The 27,368-nt window shown below is 39.1% G+C and overlaps 1 protein-coding gene across 3 annotated transcripts in view; it reads right to left on the bottom strand.

The window, feature by feature from the left end:
* Positions 1 to 4,736: 4,736 nt before the first annotated feature.
* The window catches only part of CPNE4 (copine 4), a 230,158-nt gene continuing 207,526 nt past the window's right edge, over positions 4,737 to 27,368 (bottom strand). For all 3 annotated transcript variants that reach the window (XM_054518626.1, XM_036398756.1, XM_036398747.1), the window contains 4 exons: positions 18,435 to 18,486; positions 14,043 to 14,176; positions 11,734 to 11,970; positions 4,737 to 5,339 (listed from right to left, as the gene is read on the bottom strand). In XM_054518626.1, the coding sequence (XP_054374601.1) occupies positions 5,208 to 5,339; positions 11,734 to 11,970; positions 14,043 to 14,176; positions 18,435 to 18,486 (555 nt within the window). In that variant the 3' untranslated portion in view covers positions 4,737 to 5,207. The remainder of the gene's footprint in view (positions 5,340 to 11,733; positions 11,971 to 14,042; positions 14,177 to 18,434; positions 18,487 to 27,368) is intronic.

Genomic DNA, 27,368 nt, shown 5'->3' on the forward strand with positions numbered 1-27,368 from the left:
GTGTGCTCCGAGCCTGTGGCTGGGCCGTGTGACAGCCAGCGAGCAGCAGCGTTTATGGGAAGGGTATTTAATAGTGTAGCCAGGGAAAGTTCCTGGTAAAGTTAAAATGGGTGGGTCAGAGGGGCAGCCTGACACAGGGATGGTACCTGTGACACTCTGGCTTTGGTGTGGTCTGGCTTTCATCAGTATTCAGGATTGATGCACTCTTTTTTTCCTTCTATGGGCAGGGACCCAGCACAGCTAAGAGTGCACTAGTTAAGATAGCAAAGGGATATGAACCCTAGATTCCTTTCTGGTTTCAGCAGAAATTCCTTTTTATAAAGACACATCAACTGTCAGCATGGTCAACTGGAATCTGTCCTTGTTTCTCTTTAGCCCACTACTCCATCTTCTCCCCTGCTTTGGTATGTGTGTGTGGGGGTGTTGCACTTGAGGTTTGTAACTGGTATTTTGGTGTTCACACCCAAAACTGTGATCCAGATACCAGTAGCTTTCACATGCATTCCTTGTCCTGAATTTACTTCTTGTCCTTTTAAGAAGTAGCCACATAATGTGTCCAGAAATGCATCTCCCAAGTTTACAGTCCTACTGACATTCCCTCTCTGAAGCTAGGTAGGCATCTCCACTGTCACAGTGATCACTACATCTTTTTGCTCTCTCCCTGGCATCAAGAACAGCATCAGGGATGCTGCTAAATTTCATACAGATGTGTTTTCTAATGGGGTCCATTGGTAGCTTATGCTGCTGCTCTGAGAGAGCTTTATATGAGGAGAAATAAAGGGGTCTAAGAATGATAAAGGTGTTATCTCCCAATTTCTGAGCACTGTGGCAACCCTACAGTGGTGCTAACCCAACCAAAATTCCCCAGGAAGTAGCAAAATTCTATTTCCCCCCATTTTAGAGATCTGCAATCAAGGCACATTGCAAGATCAAGTAACTTGCCAAGCCATGGCAGATGTTCCCAGCCAGAAAAGAGGGCTCCCTTGATCCTAGAGAGCCTTGTTGCCACAGCATGATGCTTTTCTCATGTAGCATCCTGCACCGCTGAGGTGACACAGGATTTCCTGCACCAGTAACATGGTAGTATACATGGGGGCACAGATTTCTGAGAGAAAAGTTTCAGTTCTGTACTTTTCCCATTTTATCATGATGCAAATGTTGTTTTTTTTTTTTTTTTTTTTAGTGCATGCAGCTTGTCATGGTGCTAAAGAGGCATGAACTCGTCAGGTTTGTGTGTGTAAGGGGAAGTGGGTGTAGCTGAACACAGCAGTAAAAGGCTTTCTGCATAGCAGTGGAAATGGCTGCTGCTCTTTTTGGAGGAAAGGAAGAGCACCCATTACAAAAAGCTTTCCCACCAGTCTGCTGCCTTGGGTAGTCCTTGGAACTTTAGGAAGAGGAAACACCACTTTTGAACTGTCAGCCTTCACAGGAGAGGTCACCTGGATTTCACTTGATCAGTTTGGAGGATCTTTCCAGCTTTGCAATGAGATTGGAAAAAACAAAAAAGAGAGGGTGGGAGTGCAGCCGCTGATGGTTTGCAGTGAATGCTGCAAGCAAACATGCAGCTGGGCTGCATTCATATATCATTCATATAGCTCTGTAATTGCTGAAATTGTCTCTGGTATAGAGCAGCTCCTCAGCTCAGGACTGCAGGTACAAATAAGACCTCTGTGTGAAGGACAGGTGGTGCTATAAACTCTATTTTTCTTGTGGCAAAAATGGCACTTTCTGTGAATAAAAAAAAAAAAAATAAAAAATAGAGAAGTGTAAACTTACCCTAGGAATCTTTCAGCTCATCCTCCCCAAAAAACACCCCACAAACAAACAAACAAAAAAAACCAACAAAAACCCACAACCAACCAAAAACAAACAAACAAAAAAAGTAGAACACTACATTGTTCATCATGGTAAAATCTTTGTATGGAGAGGTTTTACCTTAGGGTAATAAGCACTTAGCAGTGTATTAGTACTTTTCTCAAATCTTTTGCAGACTTAGTTTCCCATACAAACTAAAAATGCAACTCATCCCAGTATCTGCCTCAAGAATTATAGATGTTAATGTATTTTGGGCTAATAGGAGTTTTCTGTGACTTTTTGGGTTTTTGAATTGGATTTGAGATAAAAAGGAAGGCAGGGTTGTAGTTGGCAGAGAATATATTTTAGATCATTGGTTATCTCAGAAGGACAAGATGTAATTTATTTTAAAGCAGTTTTCAGAATTTAAAATGTTCCATCAAAAGGCAGTTGAAGTTAAAATTTGCATAAAAAATCTGCAGAAGAAATTGATGGCAGTTCAGCCTAAAGGCAGAATGGCCTTGCTAAAACCTTAAGTAGATAAAACAGGAGAAAAAAAAATCCCATTTCAGAGATATATTCATATATTTAATGAGGTTACCCTGCACAAAGTCCACAGTATTTTATTGCAGAGAGTTGCCTGGAGCAATGAAAATAGCATCCAAAGCCTCATTAGAAAGCCTTTACCATATGGCCAGTTTTGTCTCCTGTGCATCCTACACCAACTCACCACACTGTTACGTGTTTGTCTTACATCCTGAGATCTGTACATTCTGAAGGAGATTTCCAATTGATTTTTCAATACCATGGAGGTATCTTTCCAAGTACTTGAGAGCTGCTACAGAATTGCTGACTTATATCAACCACTGATAATGATTTGTTTTTAAGAAGGAGCATTTATAATCTGGATTGTGTGAAGTAAACAGAAAGATCTGCAGCAGCTGGGGTTCTAAAGACACTTATATAGACCATGTACACACATGAAAATGACTGATGGTTTATCTAGCTCAGCATACAATAGCCTGTTGATCTCTGCATTTTACCTGATGCCACATTATAGAAGCACCTTGTAACACCTCTGGAAATGAAGAGCTGTAACTGCCCAATTCTAAGTAACCCCTAAACACTTCAAAAATTAGTTTAGTCAAAGATCATATGTACCAGAAGGACAATTTATCTGATTCCTAATTTTTCTTGCTGAAAGCTTTCTTTTATTCAGTCTGGGAAATTATAAAGAAAAGGCTGAACTTCTCAACTGTACATGACATCCCTTAATGCAGGTCCCAGGGTGATGCAATACTCTTTACATGGTGAGAGCACCACCATGCCTCTGAGGAAGGATCTGAAATCACTTTCAAGTATTGAAGTCCCCCAGTACTATTGCAAGATATTTATGATACATGACAGTGACCTTCATTTTACAGAGGAGGAATGTGAGGTGCAGAACATTTAAAAATCTTGGACAAAAAACAAAATGAGATACTGGAGGAGGAAAGAACATGGAGTCATTGATTTTTCAGTCCTGTGCTTTAACAGCTAGAAAATGCTCCTCCTGAGAATAGAGAAGGAAAGAAAATAGGGGGGAAGTGGGAGTAAGAAACTAGAGGTGTTGGATGTAAGAATTAAGAGTCATTGGCAGAATGGTCTATTACACGTAAGGGGAGATCACAGCAGCTTCCAGATAAAATACACCCACAAAGGGAGAGATGTGCAGCCTGACAGGGTAAGCTCTCAAATGAAGTGTCAGCTATTACATGGAAATGTGGATTTGAGAGCTATCTGTTTGGACATCTCCAGACAATTTATACCTATGACCAAGTAATACTAGCTGCTGCTCAGTATCTGATCAGCTGAAGAAATCTTTACAAGCAAGTGTGAATGATGGCACTGCAGGATAGAGATGGGGCAGAACTGAATGTGCTGGGGAGGCAGCCCCATGCATTCTTGGCTATCCCACTGCCTTGATTTAAGAGTACAAAATCATCAATCAAAGCTGATCCTATGGAAGTTACCTCTAAAGGAGGATCAGGGAGCTCAACTCCTATGTTACCTGCAAACTCATTTAACAATACGTATTTCTTAACCAAAACGCCTTGCTCACACGGGGAAGGTTTCCAAAATTTTCAGCGCTGGCCCCAAACAGCTTCTTCAGGAACTAGCAACAAGAATGTTTTCAATTCAGTGGGAGTACAACTCATCCAAAGTTGTGCCTTTTGGACAATCCCACCGAGATTACTTTTTGTCAAATTTTCTCCTTAGTTTTTAATGAATCACATCCTTCAATCACAGAAAATACTGATCTAATTTCTTCACTTACATACATAAATATTTCAATAGAAAGTGCAATCCACCACCATTCTATTCTTGCGTGTGTCCTCTTTTATTTAAAAAAAGGTGGCTTCAATATTCTTTTGGTAAAAAACCAGTTCTTCTGACACACATGGGTGATCTGTGTGAGGATGAAGTTACAAATCACTGCTTGTCACAAAATCAGGCCATGCAAAATTTCATTTGGAAAATGTGCCACACAGATTTGGACACTGCATGTGAGATTTAAAAACATAAATGAAACAAAAGAAGAATTCCCAAACAGAAGAGGTTATAGAATTGGATAGCCAAAATACATCCTGTTTGAAAGCCAGCCAGACTGTTTGGATTAAGTTGGCATGTTTTAAGACATGCAGTCTTGATGGATCATGCTCTCCAAGCGAGATCTCTTTACAGCTATGGTCTGAACACTTTGTAACAGCTGGATTTGTCAGGCTTATGAAAAGTTACTACTCAGGCCACAGACAGAGTGGGCTTGTTTGGGAGTCCATGTTATAAGGTTCTATCATTAGAAATGTCCATGCTTCAGGTCAGGTATCTCTTGAAACACTTTATTACCCTTCCCTTGGAATATGGAAGTTGAAAGCAAGGCAGCCTTGTTGCAGAGAGAGAAATAAAGACAACTGCAAAACTGTGTTGTTTTTATTTTAAACATGCAAAATACAGTTCATGCATCTGCCATTTTGAAAAATCTCTCAGTTCATAGCAGATTAAACCAAAGACATTTTGGCTATTGACTCTCAATAAATATTTCAAAATGCTTTACAGTGTAAATATAAGAAATTTAGCAAAATTTCAACAAACCTGTATAAAAACCAGATACAGATAACTTTTTATTTCAAGGCAACATGCTGTAATGTAAAGAGTTCACTTTTTTTTTCTGGATTTTTTTTCTCATAAAAAGGTTTCAACAATACAACCGCTTAACAGATTTAAGCCTTTAGGCTACACATGCAAAAAAAAAAAAAAGTATTTTAGTTAAAAATCACCAAAACGTGCTATTTTTTTTGTTTCATTTTTTAAATACAGTAGATGTAGACAGTAGCATTTTTCTTTTTTAATTTTGTAAAAGAGTGCAGGCAGGTTCATGGAGCTAGTGTCCTGGAAGACTCGTACTCTGACATACATTTTGGTTTTATCCCTTTGCCATTGTAATAGTCCACGACTTGGTTTGGAACTTCAGCCAAAACGCTTTTTGCTAGAGCAGCTGGGGATGCCTGCAGGAAATGGTAGAAAACACAAGGATTAACCTGGTTCTCTGCTTGAAGTGCCATGGGTTTTAGAGGCATTGGTGCCATGAGATCAAGGGAGGAAGTATGGTACAGAAATGGAAGGCAAAAACTTAAAGTGAATCATAATATTGCTGGAAACTCATTTTATGAGTCAGTTTGGGTATGGAGCTGTAGCTGCCTCAAAGTACACTAAAGCCAAAAATGCTCTGTGTGACTTCAGGTCCATTTGGACTATTTTGAGTTCAGGGTAACTGAACTTCCCTGCACTCTGGGAGAGCCCCATATCACAATAAAAAGCTGCAAAGACTTCATCAGTGTTCAGCAAGGAACCCCGCAGAGCTCCAAGCTGAACATGAATGGACAACACTGAGAAAGGGAGACCTTCATCACCATTCTGTTCCTCAGAATCTGGCATGGTGTTTTAATGGATTGCAATTTTAATTCAATCAAAAATACTTTGTGTTTATTGGAGCTAAACCATGGTTACAAGAAAGCTTCAATCTTGGGCTTGGTGGAAGCTTTAGAGCTCTTCCTGCAATGTAAAAATGGCAGGTATCCACCAGACTAAGAACTGATGACGCTGAAAGGTAGGGACAGATATAGAGATGGCGACTGGCTTTCACCCTAGGCAGGGAGGAGGGCTCCCCCTCAGTGCAGTGAGAAACCCTGCCCTCCTCAGCCACACAGAGTCGCTGCCTCATGCCCTGAAATGCTTCATTTTAAGCAGAGGGGCCTGTGGATGTTTTGTGGGCAACCATTACCTCTGTGTGTTGCATGGACGTTCCTCAGCCCCTGAAGTCAGCAGTGACAAAGCTGGACTCATTCTCCCATGCACCCTCTTGCCCCATGTTTTGAATTTTCTTGTTTCTAAGTGTTTGGGTAGAGCTGGTTCCAAGTCCTCAGGAGCCAGCCTTCTTGCTTCCTTTGAGCCCACCACAAAATGTAGTAAAAATGCAAGCACTTAAATGCCATTTTGACAGGTTTAAATTGAAGTATTTATCTCCAGAGGGTGTAGACTGCATCTCAGACGATGCATGGGAACTCAACCGGTGGCTGTATCACATTTCTTCTGCGCACCGCACCAAGTACTTTTTCCCAAATTAATGAACACTTTCCTCCTCACTGTCTGTAGTGTTATCAGCCAAGTTGCAAAACTACCACATCACAAAGCAGTTGTATTGACTATTTTTTGACCTACTCTGTTTCATGGGGTGGCATCCTTATCCTTACAGAGTCTTAAAACTTGGCTTATACAGAATGTAAATGGTAATCTATTTGTAGGCACATTAATCCAAGGGTAAAGAAAACTCCAGACTATTAGAAATTCCAGTATCAAATATTATAATACAAAGATAATGCTGGCAAAAGCAGAAACAGTTGGGATTTTTTTTCCCTGTATTCTTGTATTTTGACTCACATATGAGATTAGTAACAAATAAGATTAACTGCTGTGACATTTATATCAAAATATTTGTGCAGCCAAAAAAGCCTGGAACATTTCTGCATGAACAAACTGGCAAAGCATAGAGCATACTTTATGTGTCAGTGCAGCAAGTGTTTTAAGGTGTTACAAAGTAAGAGAACCCATTCACTTTAATCCTGAAAAGGGAAATTCATGGTTTTTCAGAGTTGCCCTATTCTTGCCTAAACCTGTTTTATAGAATAATGAAATTATTTGGGTTTGAAGGGACCTTAAAATTCATCTAGTTCCAACTAAAATAATCAGAAAATACCCCTTGGAATCACACAAATGGCTGATTTCTACAATGCTATTGAAAATTACTGTTTTTTTAAATCTCCTTCCCAGTGTGTCAAAGCTGTACATACCTTAGCCTGCCTCTGTGCTATTTTACCAAAAATACAACCCTACATAGAGGTAAAAACTGGGAGTGGGGGAAGAGCGCTGAGCCAGTGCTGCACACACAAGCTGTAGCAATCTGGAAACTTCACTCTGCCCTGTCTTTAAAAATGCTGGGCAAGAGCATTGCCATCAGCTTCTCTGGATCTGTGTAGTTCACATGTTCTGAACTTTGGGCCAACAGCACTCACTGCTGTGCATCATCCTCCCTCTGCCACTTCCCTCTTCTGATGCCACATCCATTCCTCCTGAAGGTAGGAAGGGTCAGCCCTTCAGAACAGGCTCTGTCAGGGCTCAGATGCACAGCTGAATCACTGCCACTTCAGGAGCTCTCAACTGAAAAGCCTTTAATTGAGTTTTAGGCAAAAATATTTACTGTGCCCACAGGCTCACAGGCAATATATGCCCCACACAGGATTGCCCCGGGGTAGTTGGCTTGACCCATACTTCAGTCTGAGCATGGGCAACTGTTGCATTACTGAGTTTCATCATGCCAGTGATGTCTTTTGGTCCCAGGGCTCTTTCTAGCAGGGAACATCCCAAAAACAGGCTTGGGATTGTTTTCCTCTCTAATGATTTGGACCACCTGTACGTTACATACTTTTTTTGGTGGTAAAGCACTCTCATTTGTGGATCAGATGGTGCAAAGCAGTATTTTCATCAGTGGGAATTACACTCAGTAACTTCTAAGCTAAAACACAGACCCGGTTCATCAGTGTTGAGAAAAGATTGCCTTTGCTGGGTCTTTACCACAGATGGAACATTAAATTAATGTTTTACTGTAACATTTTCTCCACTGCTTGAAGAGCATTCTAGCAATAAGCACCTCAGATGAATAGTTATAAATTGATAGCTGATACACAACAGTCAGATCAGTCAGCAGCAGGAAAATAATTCCCTCTGATTCTGTAATTGGTGTGTATTACAAATGACTGTTGGTTCAGTTCTATAGCTTCACAATGCTTAACCTTTAACTACAATGCATAGTGCAAAACATTGCTCCTTGCAGTGATTATGAGCTGTGCTTTCTACACTCCTTTGTGATGTATGTTATTAACACACAGCTGTTAACCTTTGTGATTAAATACAATGCAGAATGGAATACAATCTGCCTGTGGCATCAGATTTGTGCCCAGTTAATATATCATACATCCCAAAGGCAGAAAATTTCATTTCTTAAAATATGACTGTGAATACATTGAGGCAGCAGATTCTCTTCAACTGCATTTCAGTGATGGAGCATCACTGTTTTACAGTTTCAGGTGAAGGACACATTACTGGGGTGGTGGTGATTACAGAGAGAAAAAAGTCACTTGGATCAGTGATATGTTTCCTTTGTTTGTTATGTTCCCCTTTAGCAAATGGCATATGTCACCATACAATGGGACATGTTCTAGGTGTTAATGATTACCTTGATTTTATCAAGCTTCTACAACTACAGGATTTGCCAAGAGTCACTACTGTTGCCATTATTATTTTGATGGCTTCAAAAATACTCGTTTAAGAGAAAGAGCTTAGATGTTTTACTGAAATACTTCTGCTGCACTGTATCACGTAGGAGATGAAACCCCCATAATAGAGCCTGCTGTCTACACTGAGCTTAAGCCAGGAAAACATTGATGTGGGTATAAGATTTTAGGTATGTGAATAACTAATTGAAATGTGTTAAATGCCTGTATGAGGGCTGTGCAGGCTCAGAACCTTCTCTGAAGTCAAACTTATAAAAGGGATTTGTTCTATAGGTTATTTTTACAACTTCCTTCTTCCCCCCTTCCATTTTCTCAAAGGGGAAGGTTTTGCACAGATTATTTTTGATCTCTTTGGATAGATATGAGATTTTGAGTTCCAAGCTGACCTGAGAATAGAAGTAATAAAAAAAAATATTGCTTGGGTTGACTCCAAGGGAATTTTGGTTTACACTTCCAGCAAAACAAACAAATAAATGCTCACGCATAACATTTTCTTCTCTCCTTCCATCATTAACAGATATAATATGGATTTAGGAATAAATAAATACTTGATTTATCAGAAAAACCTATAAACCTTCCACAATTTGATTTTTAATCTTTCTAAAAAGATCTTTCAACTTTTTTTTCTTCTTAAAAAATTAACACAAGGTACATCGACAAAAAGAATGGAATTTTTACCTAAACATGTATTTTGCTTAAAGTTGTCAAAAGTAATATGCTGATGTATGTAAATTCTTGTGTTTGGTCAGAACTGATCTGACAAAAATCTCCCAAATGTGTTAAATCTGCATTTCCTCTGTGGGGAAAAATAAATTTGAATCAAAACATCACACTCATTTCTCCTATGAAAAATTATTTCACTAGCTGATGTATGGTCTTTTGTTAGTGCTAAATAAGCAAGGAAGATGTGAATGTCACTTTGTTGAAAGAGAGAGATTATTTGGGATATGACAATAAAGAAATTCAACCAGAAGTGACTATTTTTATGAGCACTCATCCATTACACTGACATTTGTTGAAAAGCTGAAACGTCACAATAAACAGACTAAATATCAGGTTGCATAAGATATATTAACTTTTCTGATAGAGCAAATACAAATCTATCTCTATACCTATATTATCTTTGCTACTGAAAGAGGGAGAAAAATATCACTATTTAATAAGAAGAACACATAAAGATTGTTTTCCTCTCCCAATACCAGGGAAGTTAATCTAAATCAGCTAAAAAGAATATATGCTTGTCATTTGACCAGTGCTGGCAATAAGAATGCCACAGATTCAGTCACAAGTTAACATCAGGGGCACAATATATTTAGAGCCCAGAACTGCAACTGTCAGTGTTAATCCATTAAATCCAGGATGATTTCAGCTTCATTAAAAAAAAAAAGGTGAAACTAAAAATAACAAATGTAGCTGGCTTTGCCAGTTCCTTGCAGAAACATGTTTTCACCTAATTAAAAGTAGCTCTCCCACTAGCCCATAAATAACTCAGCTCTGGACACTTTTCCAATGACTACAGTGCAGCGCTACACACTTGTGATTATGTGCTGAAGGAATCACAAGCTCTGAGGTCGTTGTGCTCATACTTTGATTCAGCAGGTAGGTGGCTGTGTGCCCCTGTCAGCACAGAAATGTGTTTGTCTACAACTCAGAAGTCAATCTGCAGCTATGTGGCATGGTGGCACCAAACTAATAGCATAAGGTGGGTTTTTCCCTCCTGTGTGCTTCCATGGCTTACATAAAGCTAGAAGGAAAATAAGGAAGAAGTTTGTTTCTCTTGCTCCTCAATAGAGTTTGTGAAAGTAAGAAGTGTGTCTAGATCTAAACAAATATTGCAAAATTGCATTTTGAAATCAGAAAAAAAGATCAACCCTTGCAAAGAGAAAAATAAAGGTATTTTGGAAGTAGCAAACAGAAAAAAAGCTCATGTGGTGACAAAAATCCCAGAAAAACTAAAAGAGAAGCTAAATTTAAAAAGAAATGTAAGCAGTGCGAACCCATATGCAGATCAAAACCAGCCCAGAGCTGAGAACTTGGCTGTGACATATCCAAATCTAAAGATCTCTAGTGTATGGGAGCAGATTGAAAAGAGCAATCTCTTGAGGAGAATGAGTCAGTTGCACTGTGAAGTAAAGAAATTCTCAAATTGAATACCAAGGATATCCTTCCTAGACAGAGCAAAAAAGCAGCCTTGAGAACCAAATAAACGTAACAGAAGTGAGAGGAAAGAAGAATGATGGAAAAAGGGAAGGAAAGGGATGGGATCAGCACTGCAGAGGAACATAATGCATGTCTCCACATGGAGGAAAAGGGCTCTGAAAAACCCCTCTGGGTGTGGGAAAGCTCCTTCTGCTGGTGAATGCTGTGCCCACCCTGCTGCTGAAAAGTCCCTGGAACAGATGGTACAATGTAGGGCAGGTGACTAAGAAGAAAAGTTCATGATCAAAGCTTTACTTTAGATTTGGTAATTTAATGCTGGTTCTGTTCCTTTCTTTCCTACAGAGTGTCTTCACCACACTGGCCTTACTCAGGAACAGCTGGCTGGGGGCAGAGGGAAGCTCTCAGTAATGCCACTTTCTTGCTGGTGTTCTTGTACAGAATTTGGGAAAGGGTTTGGAGATAACCAGGATGTTGTGGGTGGATTGCCCTGCATTTGAGAACTCAGGGACTAAACCTCAATAAAGAAAAAGCCTCCTGGGGAAGACTGTGGGCACAAATTCAAAGCCATTTCATCTGCCTGTGGAAATGAAGGAATGGAAAACAGACACCATGAAAAATCAGGCAGGGAAAGTAACCAAATTAAATCAGGGAGAAAGCAGAAGCAAGGACTGGCACCACAAAAAGCACAGGGATTGTGCCTAATCTCTTCCTTTCCCACCCTTACCAGCTAACTAATGGAGCACATTCTGATTCCTTTTTTTTTCACTATTTCTGACACAATAATGCCCCAGGCTTACTCAACACTTCACGCATATGCAGAGTTAAGCCCAGCCTCACGAATCATTCACTAGACCCACTACCCTTCTGTGGCAAGGATGAAAAACCAGCTTACATGTTTGAAGTTCCTAAATGGCACAAACTGGACAATGTCTCGAAGCACAGGCTCGCCCTTGGGAGACCTCAAGATGCCGTCATCGCCATCCAGCATCTGCATGTCACTGAAATCAGCGTTGCCCACGCCGACGATGATGACGGACATGGGGAGGTGGGAGGCGTGGACGATGGCCTCTCTGGTGTCAGCCATGTCTGTGATGACGCCGTCTGTCAGGATCAGCAGGATGAAGTATTGCTGAAGGTGTTGGACAAGAAGTGAAAAATTGGTTAATAGTCCAAAGCTGCTTAACTTTTTAAGTTAAAAAGTATAAAAGTGTTTCTGGTAACTCACTCATGGACCTTTTTAGAGAGAAAAGAACCTTTATGTCGACTATACAGAATTTTCCATTCCAAGCTCCTCAGCTACTAATTTCTTCTCTGCAGAGTAAAGGGGTCCCTGAGGAGAGCAAGGCAGGAATATATCCATCTTCATACTCTTCATACAGAGCCCCAAAGAGAGGTTTTCTCATTCTCTAGTGGACAGCAAGCAATTTGGTAAACTTGTAATTTCTCTTCCAAATCTCCAAAGCCCACTGAACTGGAGCATGAGCTATGACACGGTAATGGTGAAGAGTGGCCCTTACTTGGATCCTTTATTAATTGTAGGGCAGCTGGAGTCATTTATAAGAAATTTATGGTGCATTAATAGAAAAAATGAACAAATCATAGGATTTGGTCACTCTGCATGAGCAATACCAACACACTAAACATTAATAATATTTATGTGTATACAGTGGTATAAACCCAAAGTGTTCCAATCACCTTGTCCTGCCACGAATAAAACAAAACATGCAGGGAGAAAACTTAATCTTCAACACTCATACTATAAATTGTTTTTCAGATAGAAAGGGGAATCTTAGGTATAGAATGAAGGAACTTATTCAGTAAGGCATATTAGATCAGAAACAGCACTGGGAATAGAGTGAGACACTTTATCGGACCTTAACCTACCTTTAGGATTAGGTGGGTATGGAAATTCAAACATAGCAATTCCCCATTTTAGGACTGGGACACTAAATACTATCAAGGTTCTGGAAACAACAGTGGAATCACAGAATCATAGAATGGTTTGGATTGGAAGGGACCTTAAAGATCATCTAGGCTGAACAGATGATGAAGCAGGGACACGTTCCATGAGACCAGGTTGCTCAGAGGTCCATCCAACCTCTCCTTGAACACTTCCAGGGATGGGGTAACCTTAGCTTCTCCAGGCAACCTGTTCCAGTGTTTCACCACTCTCACAGAAAGGAATATTTTTTTCTAATATCTAAAGTTGTCCTCTTTTAGTTTGAAGCCATTACCCTTTGTTTTGTGACTACATGCTCTTGTAAATATCAGTCACAAGCCCAGACTCAAGAACAGAAATATTTGGCAACTGCTGCCCTAATAGGACTTAAAAAAGGCCCTGCACATGAAGACAGCTTAGACTAAGCTCTAGGCCAGGTGATCATGCACATGCCAGTGCACAGCTCTATTCTGTTCTGTACTTAGGCACATTTTGTGCTGCAGTACACAATGTCTCTCTTACATCCCTTACTCCTTTTCAGCACAGCTCTTGTAAATGGCTCAGACCTACTTGCTCACATATTCCCTCCATTTCTCTTGTTCTCCCTTTCTCCCATTCTGTCTTCAAGACAGTATCAAAATAAACTTAAAACATCTCAAGGGTGTACATTTAAAATGTGATCTATATGTAAGTCTTTTAGCCCAAGAAATCTGTCCTGGGGTTTTTATCAGGTGCAGGCTAGCAGATTTGTCTCCAATTTCTAAAAGGCGCAAATCACTTCATCAGTAATAACAAGCTGAAAATTGTATCCTTACCATTTTCAAATTAATAGTTGGAAAAGTTCCCTAGGTGAACAGAAAAATTTTAGTACCGCCTGTGCAGGAGCACAAAATTGGATAGTCTGAATTGGGAATCATTTGAACTCATCTCATGGTACAACCAAGATTTTAGGGCTTCAATGCTCAATTTTTGTAACATTAGCAGTGCCATTTCTATTTCCATAGTGAAGAACTGGGTGTGCTATAATGAAACAGCACTAAAAGCAGGAAATAGATCAGTGGGGAAAGACTTTAAAGCTGCGAAAACCAAAGCTAGAAAGACTGGATACACTGTTCCAGCTGACATAGGTTTAAGCTGCCTTCTTTGAAGGCAGTTAATAAAAACTGTGAAGGCACAATCTGCATTACAAGGCCTTGATGGCCTACAAGAGATCCATCATAAGACAAGAACAAAAGGCAAACACAGGTTTTTTTTCCCCTTACTGAGGCCTCCTTGGTGTTGGTCTCCTCTGATGCAGATTTTGCCACTTTCTGGATGATGGGAGCAATGTTTGTTGGTCCGTACAGCTGCAGCTTGGGAAGGCAACTCTGATAAGCTTCCACAACACCTTGTATTCCTGGCATGAAAAACCAAAAAAAAGAAAAAGAAACTTGGAGCACATTGCCTATATCAGGCTTGTTCAAAATGTAAATAAAAGGTGGGTTCTTAATGAAGAAATTAAAATACTACATGATAAGCAAGGACTGGAATCTTAAGATAATTTCCGGGAATCTGTCTCTAGCTGTCTTAAATCTAGTTTGTAATGTGTAATTATTATACCATGCTTCTCCTTCCCAGCAGCTTTTAATATCTATTTTTCAGGTATGAGCTTGCAATGCCATAGCTTCCATTCTTCTTGGTTTAAGAGATGATAGCTTCCTGATCAACATCTAAGATTCATGATGAAAACCTAAACACACATTAAGAAACACTTCAACAATATTTTTGTTTATCATAGCTGTTTCTAACAAATTTGTCCTTTGTACTTATGCCCTAAAGCTGTTAAGGAATTCAAAACATCTTTTCACTCTCCTGTGCTAAGAAAATAATTTCTCAGGGTTAATTTGCATAATCACTCATAGGTTGAATTTGACTATGACCAAAAGCTGTGAAACCTTGGAAGAAACAGCAGGATGCTTTGCAGCCTACAGAAAAATGAGCTTCAGCTGAGAAATTTTGATGGAGAACTAGCTATTTTTGGCTTTTTCATTTCAGGATATATAGTCAGACCAGAGAGCAAAGACTTCTTTGCTGACACACTTGACAGATCACAGAATGGAAATTGGTATTTTCAATCATTGAGAAGAAGGATTTCTTGAAGTGATGCACATTAGCCTCCCCATTCAGAACTCCCAGCTTACCAGACCTAAAGGATTAGAGGTCTAATGTTGGAAAGTAAGTGATAGACTGAAAAGCTTTGCAAAGGATGCTGAAGAATGAAATGGCTTTGGTAAGATCCTAAGCCACTTTCAGTTTGCACAGAGACTCTCTCACTCATGAGATTTTTTACCCAACCATATTTACAGGATACATGGGTGCAGACTTTTTGCTAACAAATGACTGGGAATTGTAATTGTTTTACAATGACACACATACACTCCAATGAAAAAGTGGTGGAGAACACAGTTTTCTCTCTTTAGAGACAGCTACAGATATATTTTTCCATTGCAGTGCCAAAAAAAAAAAAGTGCCAAACAAAAGAACTTGCTCCAATTATAGCTGCATTGGTTGAAATGTAAAGTAGTGTTACAAAATGTTCCTTGGTAATTCCAGTGACTTCATATTGCAAAACTGACCTTTTGGTAACTCCCAATTTTAAACTTGCTAAGGATTTCATTACATATACATAATGATGTTGCATGAAGGCCTCATAAATCTTCCCTAAGATGATGACAAGATACACCCTACCTTTCTTCTTATGCAGTAAAATAATGTAAGATAAATCTTACTCCCTGCATTCCACAAAGATTTAGTGTTGTTCATATAATAAAGTTGCTCTCATCTTAGAAAGAGATACATTCTAGAAACATAATTTCTAATTTTGTTTCTCAGATTAATATATTTTAGAAATATCTACTGTCCACCCAATCCTAACTAAACAGGATATGTGAGTGGATTACTTTGTAACTTGATGTTCTAGTACTCCTTTATCTTAGGCCCATATGCATTTTTTTTTTACAATTCATCTCTTACATTTTTATTTGGAATCCACTTTCAGCATCTCCAATGAAATACAGTGTACACATACAATATATGGGTTTAAGACAAATGTGCAGAGACATTCATTCAGACTAGAGGATTTTGCCTACTTTCTTCAGCAGATAATAAACTAAGTATTAATTATAAGACTCTAAAAATAACATACTATAAATACACAAAATATAAGACTATAAATACTAAAATTTTCAAGAATGGAAATGGCAACAGGGGAGGATATCCATATTTTATGAATTCCAGTGCTCTTCATCGCAATATACAGTCCCTGTATGTAGAATGATGCTTCACACTACCTTGTGCCAGGAAAAACTCTACTTCCACAGATAATAGGATTTCATTCCTCAAAGGCAAAATAGACACATACTTTTTATATTGCATCCAACTGCTGTTTCTTTGTTTAAAACAAGATACTCTTAAGCAATTTTACTTTATTTTCTGGCAAGTATGCTAGATATTACAAGGTAAAATAGTGTAATCACTAAGCACTTTATCTCCTCACTCTTGCATCCTTTCTCCATGACTTCTGATGTTACTGTTCCCTGTGACACCTAACAACAGTGAGAGCATCTAGAAAACATCACAGAACAAACAAGCACCCATGACAGGCAGATGAGCAAGCTGCAGCAGACGATTAAACAACACATTTTCTGGTTTGTCTCCTCTTATTGCTTTCACCTAGGTGGATATTATTTAAAAAGGTATCCTTTAAGACAAACAAGTGCTTTTAATATCTTGCAGATACAGGTGCAAATGCTGCAAAATTTCTTCCCTGGCATTCTTTCATGTTGCAATGATATTTTTATGTTTTCTTAGGCCTAGAACACCTTTCAGGCAATGGGCTAACTTATCAGATAACTGACTCTTATGCAAAGATACAAACAAAGTTTAAATTATTAAGTGACATAAGTCAAGCCTCATAGAGCAGCTCTTTCCTGGTTTTTCTATCCCTTTTCATTTCCATTGCTGCATTTAGTTTTGCACACAGACTGTGGTTTGGATAGTAAATCCTTGCTTACAGAGGGTTTGTCTGTCTAAACTCTGCTGCTGGCACCACCTAGATGTGGCAGCCTTTTCAATCAATAAAAATCATTATATAACAATGCCAGTGTGATAAAAGAATTAGCCTTGAACTCAAAAGAAGCAGCAAATGGGAGCAGGGGATAAAAATAAGTGTTCTTTGCATGGACTGCTAGAGCTTTTCTCTGTAGTTTGCAGAGGGTCACAAATATCCTGCAGTTAGACTGAGAAACAAAACTCTATTTGAACACTATACACATAAATATGTTATCACCTAATGCTGACCACTGTTAACTGTGTTTTAATGACACATTATTAAATATCACAGTCCAGATGGAATTCTGAGGTCTCTTTTGCTTCCCCACCCCATCCCCACACTGAAGTCTCAACATCAAGCTGGCTTACAAGCTTACAGGCACTTCTAGATGCATACATGTAACTCCTGCTTCTTTTGACTCCTTAAAAGCAATGTAAAAAGCTGTGTGAGCATATCAGGCAGCTGTAGGACTTATGCCCAATTGCATTTCAAGCACATGACCTGCAAAGGCTGGGGCAGTCCAACAATTCAAGTGCAATAACAAAGCAGGAATGCCCACTGAACCAAAAACAGGTCTTGCATTTAAGATGTAAGAACTTCAAATCCTTTTAATGTCCCTTTTCCTTGAATTGCTTGTCCTCTCTTCTTTTCCTCACTTCATTTCTCTGCATCTTAGTTCTCATCCTGAACATGTTTGCTGCCCATGCCCAAAAGAAAGCCACTAATAAGCCTGAGAAGGGCTAAAAGGAGCAGCTAGAAAATTTGAACAGGAAGAGCATTTTGAAATACCCAGTTCAGTATTTGGATGGAAGCAGAAGGATAAGGGAGAATAACAACCTGTGGATTTTAGACAGCAATGATCACCCAAGCAAGACTCTTAATTGTTACTGGGTTTAGAGGTCATTTTCCTGTTATTGTCTTTTACAAAATGCGTGAATTATGGTAGGAGATTTTAAAAAGACAGCATCAGTAACTGCAGATCTCACTTGCAAATACAAGACATGGAGCAACATCTACTACATAAATCTGGTCTCTGATTACCAAGGATTAATGACTGTTGGTAGAACATACCAATATCTTACACTGTAGCCTCCTGCTGCATTTGCTCTCAGAAAAGGAGGTTTCTTTCCACCACAATAGTCATCAGCTGCTTCCCTGCCCTGGACTTGCAGCAGGCTATAGGTCTGGTCAAAGAGTTGGCTCTAAACTGAGGGAATTTTTGATCACAGAGCTTCACAGCCTGTTTTTTCATATCCCGTCCTTCTTAGCAGCACAACCTGGGATGCTGAGGTAGCTGAAGATTTTAAATTAGTCTAGTTCTCAGAAATGCAAGTGATTCCAGGAAGTCCAAGTGCTGAATGTCCACCTACTTTTCAGGAAATTATTGTATGGCACATTCCAAGATTTCTAAAGTCAAGCTCAATGGTTTGGAGTCTGTCAGATCACCAGATCCTAGCTGCCCTCTTTAATAAAACCACTTTGAATAATACTCAGGTGATGCAATAAAAAATGCACATTTTGCACACAGCAAAACTATGGCAGTCTGTCCTACTGTGAGCATTACCTGCACATTCTGGGTTGTCTTCATTGAAATTGATTGCAAAGTCATGAGAGACCTGCAGATAAATGGAAAGAAAAGAAGACTGTTGTCAGAAAAATTATTCCAAGAAGACTTGTGGTTAAACACTCTTGACATTTTTTCTGTGCTAAACTGGAGACCTTTCAAGCTTTCAGCCATTAAGTGTGAAATACAGTCCCAGCTGGAGCTCCCTGCAGAACCTAAGTAGCAAAACTGGAATCAAACTTGTCAAAAACAACAACAACAAACCAAACCAAACCAAAACAAAAAAGGCACATAGAAAACCCACCCAAATACATTAAAAAATCATATAAACATGGTGTCAGGATTGGGCTATCAATGCTGGGCACAGAAGAGGAATCTATTGCTGAGGCCATTTAAATACCAGCTCTCCCTAGCTCAGCATCTCAGACTGCAGGAGAGAGAAATCAGTTTGTGATACAGCAGTGACTGCCAAAACTCAGCTCACTTAGGCATCCTGACCTCACTGTGTGAAAAGTTCCTCATCAAAAGGCCAAGGAGTACTGGAAAGTAATCCTACAGAGAAATCAAGGATCCACTGTGCAATAGTAGTGTAAGAAGTGTAAGGAGTCTAATTTGGTTAAAATGTTAGATCACTCTGGGGCATAATAAATAAATAAAAAAAAATCCTGAAGACTCTTTGGTTTTCCTTGCATGTGGTGAATATTCCAATCTCTCTTTCTCTCTCTGTCTCTCAATCTGTCTATCATTAAATCCTACAGAGCTGTTCTTTAAAAGAACTCACTGTGAATACAACAAAGTAGCTGATTTTCTAACAAAACAAAGTATTTTGTCTTTGGTCCCCTGGGAAAATAATACAAGACTTTTGTATGCTTATATAATGCTAGGCACTGTAAGTCTCCCATTCCAGAATTCCTCTTTAAGTTTGATTCTTGCCTGCATTTTTCTTTTTCAGATTCCTTTTTACCTCTTTCTTTGATCACTGAAGAGTCTTGATTCCTTTTCATCTCTTTGGGTCTGAAGCCCAGCCTCTTAATTCTGTTTGTCTTAATTTTCCTTGAATGAAAAAGTTCAGATTTTGTCTCACAATGCATAATGTGTGAATATACATATATATTTATATACATATATTTTATATATATGTATATGCATATTTGACTTGCAAAAAGTGCTTGAGAGTTTAGCAGGCGATTTGCATAATTTAAAGTTGAATTTAGGTGTATCATCCCAGATTTAAGAAGGCATTTATATAATGCAAGTATAGACATTTAAAGCTTTATAGATCTCTGTAGGATCTTCAAAAGTGCCAACAGTCTGAATGATATGGAAAGAAACCTCCTGTACAATGGAGCCAGGATTATTTGCAGGAAGAGATTTATTTTTTGTATGTTGCTGTTCCATTTGCTAGTTTAGATGTCTCCATACAGCAGGGTATGGAAACTGGTCTATGACTAAGGGTCCCATAGATAAAATTTGTGATTGCACAGAAGCTTCTGTGAAAGTGCAGTGGTATAAGTTGACTAATAACTGCCAAAGAGAGTTCTTCATAGAGAAATGGAATTTCCCATCATGTGCTAGTCTTGCTCACCACAGTGACGCCTGCCATTATTAAGAGGTTAAATAAAGCAGTACTTCTACCATGATGGGAAAGAATTGAAGCAAAACTTCACTGAGAAGTCTGTAGTTGCCTCAGCCCAGCCAGGCATTCAGCATGCCTACACCAAGATCAGTCTTAGAGAGGGTTTTATATGGTCCATTCAGTCTATCCTACTTGGCCATGGAAGACAATGCAGGAAGTCACTGTTTGTGTTCCTCACTGATCAGCACAGAAAATCAGGGCTGCCAGATACACTTCAGAGATGCTCCAGAGCCTTTCTGCCTGGCTGCTCTGGATGTCTCTCAGTGCACTTTGCCCAGATGCTATCTGCCAGTCTCATGACCAGCTGCAGGCCAAAGGTAATTGGATCTGTCAAAAACTGTTATGGGAGTTTTCTCATTGATATTTTTTGTTGTTGCTCATTAGCCTTACTCTTTCCTTTAGGGTTTCTGTATTTTGCATTAACTGTGTTAGAAAAGCAAAAAGGATGGCAGTGCATGTTTATGTATTGCAGACTGATTCTTCCAACACTGTGCCTCTTCAATGATTTTATTTCTTCATTCAAATGCATTTGAAATTAGACCTAAAGGAAAATGCAAATCTTTTCAAAAGCTATGAATACAGTATTTCAATCTCACACGCAAGCATGGTTTGGTTGCTTTTGTTGCCATACCTCTTTCAGAATCACATAATGCAAACAATTTATCTGGTTCAGAGCTAGCATTCAGGCTATTATTTAACAGACAACAGTTCAGGCCAATAAGGAATACCCAAGTCTAGTCAGTGTGCACAATGATCCAAAAAATAATACTGTTTGAGCATCAGCTGCTATCCTCCTGAAGCAAATGGCCCTCATACATTGTCATCCTGATTCACAGAGCAGTGTTAAAATGTACCCTGAAGGCAGCACAGGAAACGCAATGAATGTGCAGAAGCATTGGCTTGTTTCCTATGCTCTTTGAGTAATATATCACAATTTAAACAAGATTTAAGTACAATGTGTAGGAGAGAAATTCTTTGAGCAGCTCAGAGATGGTTCACAAACAGGAAATCATCACTCAAGGCAAGGCAACAGCAGATATGTTTTAAGTAGAGCTTCTCCAAATGCTCAGATCTCATCCCCCACTCTGTTAAGCAAAGCCAAGTGTGCTTTAACCTGCCCCTTTGCTGTCTTCCCTGTGGTGGCCAGAACTCAAGAGTGTCCAAACCAGCAGAGACTTCAGACATATACCACGTACTGAAGGCCTTACTAAACTTGGGCTGCTACCTGATAGGACTCCACGTAAAGCTCATCCATGTCAAAAGGTGGTTTGGATCAGACATTCAATGCTTTTGCTTTCTAAACAGTGCAAGGTGATGAGCTTCCCTCCTTTTTTTTCTTTTTTCCTTTTTTTTCTTTTTCTAATTAAACATGCAAGGGCTTTGTGACTGAAGGGCAAACCATGCTGATGACAGAGAACCAAAAGCTGGTATACTCAATGGCATCTTTCTGATATTGAATGACACAGCCCTTGAGTGACACTCCCAGAACTGATAATTGAATGACAAAAAGGAGACACAAGTTTGAACACCTAAGATGCTGAAGACTGAGAAATCCTCAGTGGAAACAAGAAGACACTGGGCTGCCCAGAAGCAGGCATGTTTATATAATTTACTAGGGTGGTTTTTATTGTGGATTGATCTAACAGTAGGAAATCCTGGAATGTGTCAAGTCACACAAATACAGAATGGCTGCCTTACATCAGTACCTGGAACAGAGTTTTGCCCAGAACTGCAGAGCACAGTCTGTGGTGGATGTCAGCCTCACATTAAGGAATGTCCTCACAAAACCCTGAGTGTTTTGTGACTGGACTAAGTTTTTGTAACCCTGGACTAAGTTTCAAATATGGAGCTGACCCTCTCCTCAGCCCTCCTCTCCTAACATTGATCCATAAAATCAATCCATAAAAGGGAAGGAGAGAGAAATGCTGGCATGCAGAGGTGATTACATGGGATCAGCCTGGTGTTACTTGGACTGCTGCACAGAACTGCACTCAAAGCCTGCAGCTAAAGACATTCACTTGCACTTGTATGAATCTTTTGCCTCTGCAGGGCTCCAGATACATTCTTTAGCAGATACCATCATGGACGTGGCATTATTAAATGACAGGAACTTCCTACACCAGGAACACAATATTTCACAGGTAATTCCTTCAAGGTTTTTAACAAGCAAATTAACTAGCTCTACCATACATTATGATACAGATTACAGTAACAGCATTTCTGGCTGTTTCTGTAGGATATGACAAATAAACAGTACAGAATAGTTTTGCTAATACAGGTTATAGAAATGTTTTTTACCACTGTGCAATGCCTCCTCCACTGTGTACATTTACAGTGACAAACACCTGCAGTTTTCCATCAATATGATGGCACCCATGAGACTCTTGGAAGAATTATAACAATACTTCCACATGCTTATGGCCACTTTTGTAGAAAAAATGGCATTGACTTAACATAGCAGGTAACTTATTTCCCTCATAGTGGGATGCAATGAAATTCATTCTCATAGCATGGCCCTTGCTTGAAATGTTTCTAATTTAGGCTGAAAGGAAAGGAGAATTTCCTAGTTGATGAGAATTTTTGAGATTTCTTAAAAAAAATATTTTATGAATTCAGATAGAGACCTCAAATCACACAAAAAAATCCTATTTTGGAATCTGAAAAATAATAAATCCCCCAACACTGATAAAGCAAATTGCTGGAAAGCTTTTGAACTGAACTAAGGCATTTTATTTAAGTTTCATTGAAACTTGTTATTCTAGTTTGGCCTACACATTTTTTAAACTCCTTTAACTGAATTTGTATTTTTTAAAATAAGAAGCTGTGGTTTTTATTTTCAAATGATGAATATGGATGCCTGAATTCTGAAAATTAATAATTCTTTTTTCCCCCTCTCTAAATTGTTGAATTCATTGAAATTAATCTTCATGTCCAAACAGCTCCAGCTTTTCTCTGTGGTGATGGTACTAGGACTATTTGACAAAGAATCTGAAAATTCAGATTTCTAGGAATGCTTTCTTAATAATTTAAATAGAAATTGTCAAAAATCCATGAACAATAGATGCATACAAGTGTAAATGCCAAACTGCACAATGTTGGACACTTATCTGTGAATAAATTGAATGCTATTAAGCTACTGTCATTCAGAAAACTAAATATGAAATGCCCGCATATTTTGCAAAAGCTTAAGACTCTAATGAATTTCGAGTCTTTTTGATCAAAAGCTATTATTTTCAGAATGCTCATTAATCAAATAGCTTGGGAGCTGGAAAGCTTGTGTTTCTCACTAAGATACATTATGCATATTTCTGCTTGGCAAAGCTGGGCCATTTATTTCCCTTTATACTTCATTTTTGTACATGCTGCCCAAGTTTCCATGCCTAAGTCCAACCTGCATGGATAAGGAGACTAATTCTGTTTTGTCCCTTGATCTGCTACACATCCTTTTTTTGTTTGCATATATTTTAGCCATCAATATCCTGAAAAGTGCAGGAATCATAAAGATCAGAGCACTTCTCAAGTCCCTCACTTGTCCATCAAACCAGTGCAGGTTAGAGCTATAAAGATGCTGCCCTGTGTCTGTAACTGCAGTGAGTTTGTCTCCAGCACACATTCACAGCAAAAGCGGGAATGAAGCTTTCACTAAAAATACAGAAATAACCAGGACTCTTTTAAAACAAACTGCAAGTTGTTTAGTATCTATTCAGGTGTCAGCTGCAATTCTCCTTTAGGGAACAGGCCTTCATTAATGGTAATCCACCTGTCATGGGGCTGACACTATTTGAACTTGCTTTTCATTTTAACAGTAAGTTTTGTGCTGCTGTGTGCTTTTTCATCTCCTTTGAGTCCTGTCTGCTAAGAAGTCAGTGTGTATGGTTTGCTTTCTTTCCTCCTCTTCACTGTGACCTTTCACAGCCATGTCTGAGTCCATATTATCTGCCACCTCTTCACTTTACATCAGACTTCTCAGATGCTTCCTTTCATTGCAAAAAGAACCTCAAAACCACCAAAACAAAAAAAAAATCTGGAAGTTTGTATGATAGAAACTCACCCTCAAGAGAAATATTTCTCTCAGAGCTTTACTTAGATCAAGGAACAGGGTGATGTGTTTGTCAGGTCCCGGTGGAAGAAGCTGATATTGTTGAATATAAGATGAAAGATCTCTAGGCTGATGAAGAATGATGTATATGGCATGTCTTGCTTCCTTCACTTCCACAGATTCCTTATGCCACTAAGAAACTGCTGGTTTTCTACTAACAGCTGAAGTGTGTCATTTGGAGATGAACTGAGGGAAAATAAAGTCAACACAACATAGCAGTGTGCAGTTGAAATGGAAATTCTGTAGAAAACATATGTAAAAACAAGATTTAAAGGGGTAGAACATCAAGAGATTTATGAAGAGCCTGAAGAGATAGAAACTGACATAGTTGAGGAAGGAAGCTGTTATTTAGGTTGTATTGGGGCTCCATGGTTACTTAGGAACCCTTGGCAGTGGGAGTAATTTCTTCCATAGCCCTGTTTAAATCTGTTGTCTACTTAAAGAAATAAAAGACCAGATGCTGGAGTGCAGAGACCAACATGCTATGAGCAGGTTAGATCACTTCATTAGGACTGGAGGCTTGAAAACAGACACTCAAAATTAATGAGAAGCTGATTTATCCACATGATGGGGTCGGAACTTGGAAGATCTCAAAATGATTCAACCTAAATTTGAAGATGTAAAATTGTTACAGTAGTGGCACTGCTCTCCTTTAGTAAAACAAATGTATGGTATGTATGACTTGTAGTATGTGTGACTGAAAACACGAAAAGGTCATTTGAATAGCACAAGATCTGCACTGTTGCTGTGGTGTCTAGCATGTTACCATACTTTTGCAGCAGGAAATAAAAGGTTAAGGAAGAAACTTGGGAGTACTTTTTTTCTACTTTTTATTTTATAAATAAAATTTATAAAATAAAAAGTAGAAAAAAAATTTACTTTTACTTTTAATTTTATCTGCTTCTTCTCTATTTCCTATGCATCCTTGCTATGTTCCACATCAAAAACTAATCATTTCTGGCTTTGAATTTACTTTATACCAGTGTAGACTAAATTACTAAAGGATTTTCAGGTTTATTGGTCTTGATTTAATAATGCATCATGATGAAGGTGACCTTTCACTCTTGAAGGACATATCTTTGAATTCAGAAGTGCAGTCAAATCCAAGCAGGGACCCAAAAGTATTGATATAGTTTATTTTAAGAAGCCAGATACTTTATCACAGGGAAAGACTGAACTATGGCACAGATGACTGGTAACTCCTCATGCAGTTCCAGCTGGATGTGCCCATGACAGACACCAAGCTGATTATTGGTCCCCACCTGTGGCACAGAAGAGTTAGTCCCTGCAATGTGGTTCTTGTCTTCTTCAAAATTTTATTATGTTCGTGAGCTGATGTCATGTCATTTTGTCTTTGTTGCTTTCTGACACAAGTTTCCATAGCAGAAATTAAAGATGTTGTTCTGGCCTTCACCTGCATCTCCATTTACTTTGGGATTTGTTTTATTTAGTCACACATATGTAATCCACAAGCAAGCAGCCCCATCTTGTAAGTTTACCCTTACTTTTCCTGAACTTTGCAAAATCTGAAGGTCCTGAGTCACATTCATTTTCTTGCTTTGAGAAGTTAGCAACAGACAGACTGTTCAGAAAGCTCATGCTACAGGATAAGTCTCTTCATTCATGCATGGACTACTAAGTTCAATGCAAATCTCTGAGTTTCTTAAGGGCATTTGTCAGGAAATTATCCAAACACTAATTCTGCCAAAGCAGAAAATCAATTGGTGTTTGTGATTGCAGGAACAATTGGTTACACAGACCCCTGAAGTTACTTTCTGGCAAGACATCTGTTTTCCAGCCAGCACCTGAAAAGTGCTCTCACAGTCAGCTGAGAAGGATGATTCTGGAGTCTATCAAAACTGCTATGTTGCCAACAGGCTATGTGACCTGAAGCATCAGTGCTACCAGCTGATTATTTTGGCTGAGAAGTGTAGCTTTGTGGTGGGATCTTTATCTGTCTCCAGGAAACCACTGAAAAGACTTCAGCTGACACAGTAATACCTTCCTTCAAGTAGTCCTTAGATAAGGATGGCTCTCTATGACTGGAAAAGTTTTCCCCCATGCGCCAGTGGTCACCTCACAGATGCTGGAACAACCAGGCCCTGACACACCGCCTTAAATAACAGTGATGGTTGTTAGCTGCTGCAGTTGGAATAAACATACAACAGACACAGATGTTCTGAGCTCATAATACCACATTAAAATGTATATCAAAGCTCTGGAAGACATATCTGACTTTGGAAAGCACTAACACTGGTGTTACCCTGGAGGAACAAAGCAAGGCAAAACACCTTGCCAGGCACAGACAAACTGAGAAAGCAATGTTGTTAAAACATACATTAACTTACCTTAGACATCTGTTTGCATGACATGTATCAAATTTGCTGTACATCACTACTGTTATTCTTCTGCAGGTATCAAGCCTACCAGCATTGAGGAACACACTGGTGCACTTTTGCTCATCTGCTGATTCATGCCTTACAAGGCAGAATGCACACAATCCCTCTCAGAAATTCTTACCTGGCTAGTGTTCACCTCCCTACCTCAGCCACAGCCCAGAGACACAACCCAGAGCAGGGCATACAGGGACACTGGGTGAAGTCTGCATGATTAGATGGGTGATATTTCTCCTTTTCAGACAGTATCAGAGTTGCAGAGTGCCCACCTAGACTTTGGTTACTTATCTATGCAGAACTACTCTTCTGCCCACACAACCTCTGTGAAATAAAGGATTTTAATTTCTACTTATTTCTTCTTGGGCCTTTCTCCTCAGTTGGATGCTCCTTCTTTTACTTCACTGTCTTCACTCCAAGCCTACCAGATAGCATATTTATGCTCACAATTGAAGCATCACTGCAGATCACTTTGAATTTTTTTGTTGTTGTTGTTTGTTGTTGTTGATAAATACCACTTTTCTCTAGCATGGCTACATGCTCTTGTATTTCTCTTTCTGGTATTGACTGTGTCCACCATGACATGGAATTTTGTCAAATTCTTCTCAAGTCTTTATTTTCAGGAAGATGTTTGGCAAGGGATGCTCAAAACATCATTTCTCCTCTTAGCATCCACTAACAAAGCTTTGCCAATACCATAAAATATTTTGGGTATCATCAAACAATTATTTTAAGTCTAGCCCTGTCTGATTTCTGGTTTCAGTGAGGTATCACTGGATGAGAAAGCCAGATGGAAGAAAACAAGC

Source organism: Molothrus ater, chromosome 1 (assembly GCF_012460135.2).
Source record: "Molothrus ater isolate BHLD 08-10-18 breed brown headed cowbird chromosome 1, BPBGC_Mater_1.1, whole genome shotgun sequence".
Lineage (NCBI taxonomy): Eukaryota > Metazoa > Chordata > Aves > Passeriformes > Icteridae > Molothrus > Molothrus ater.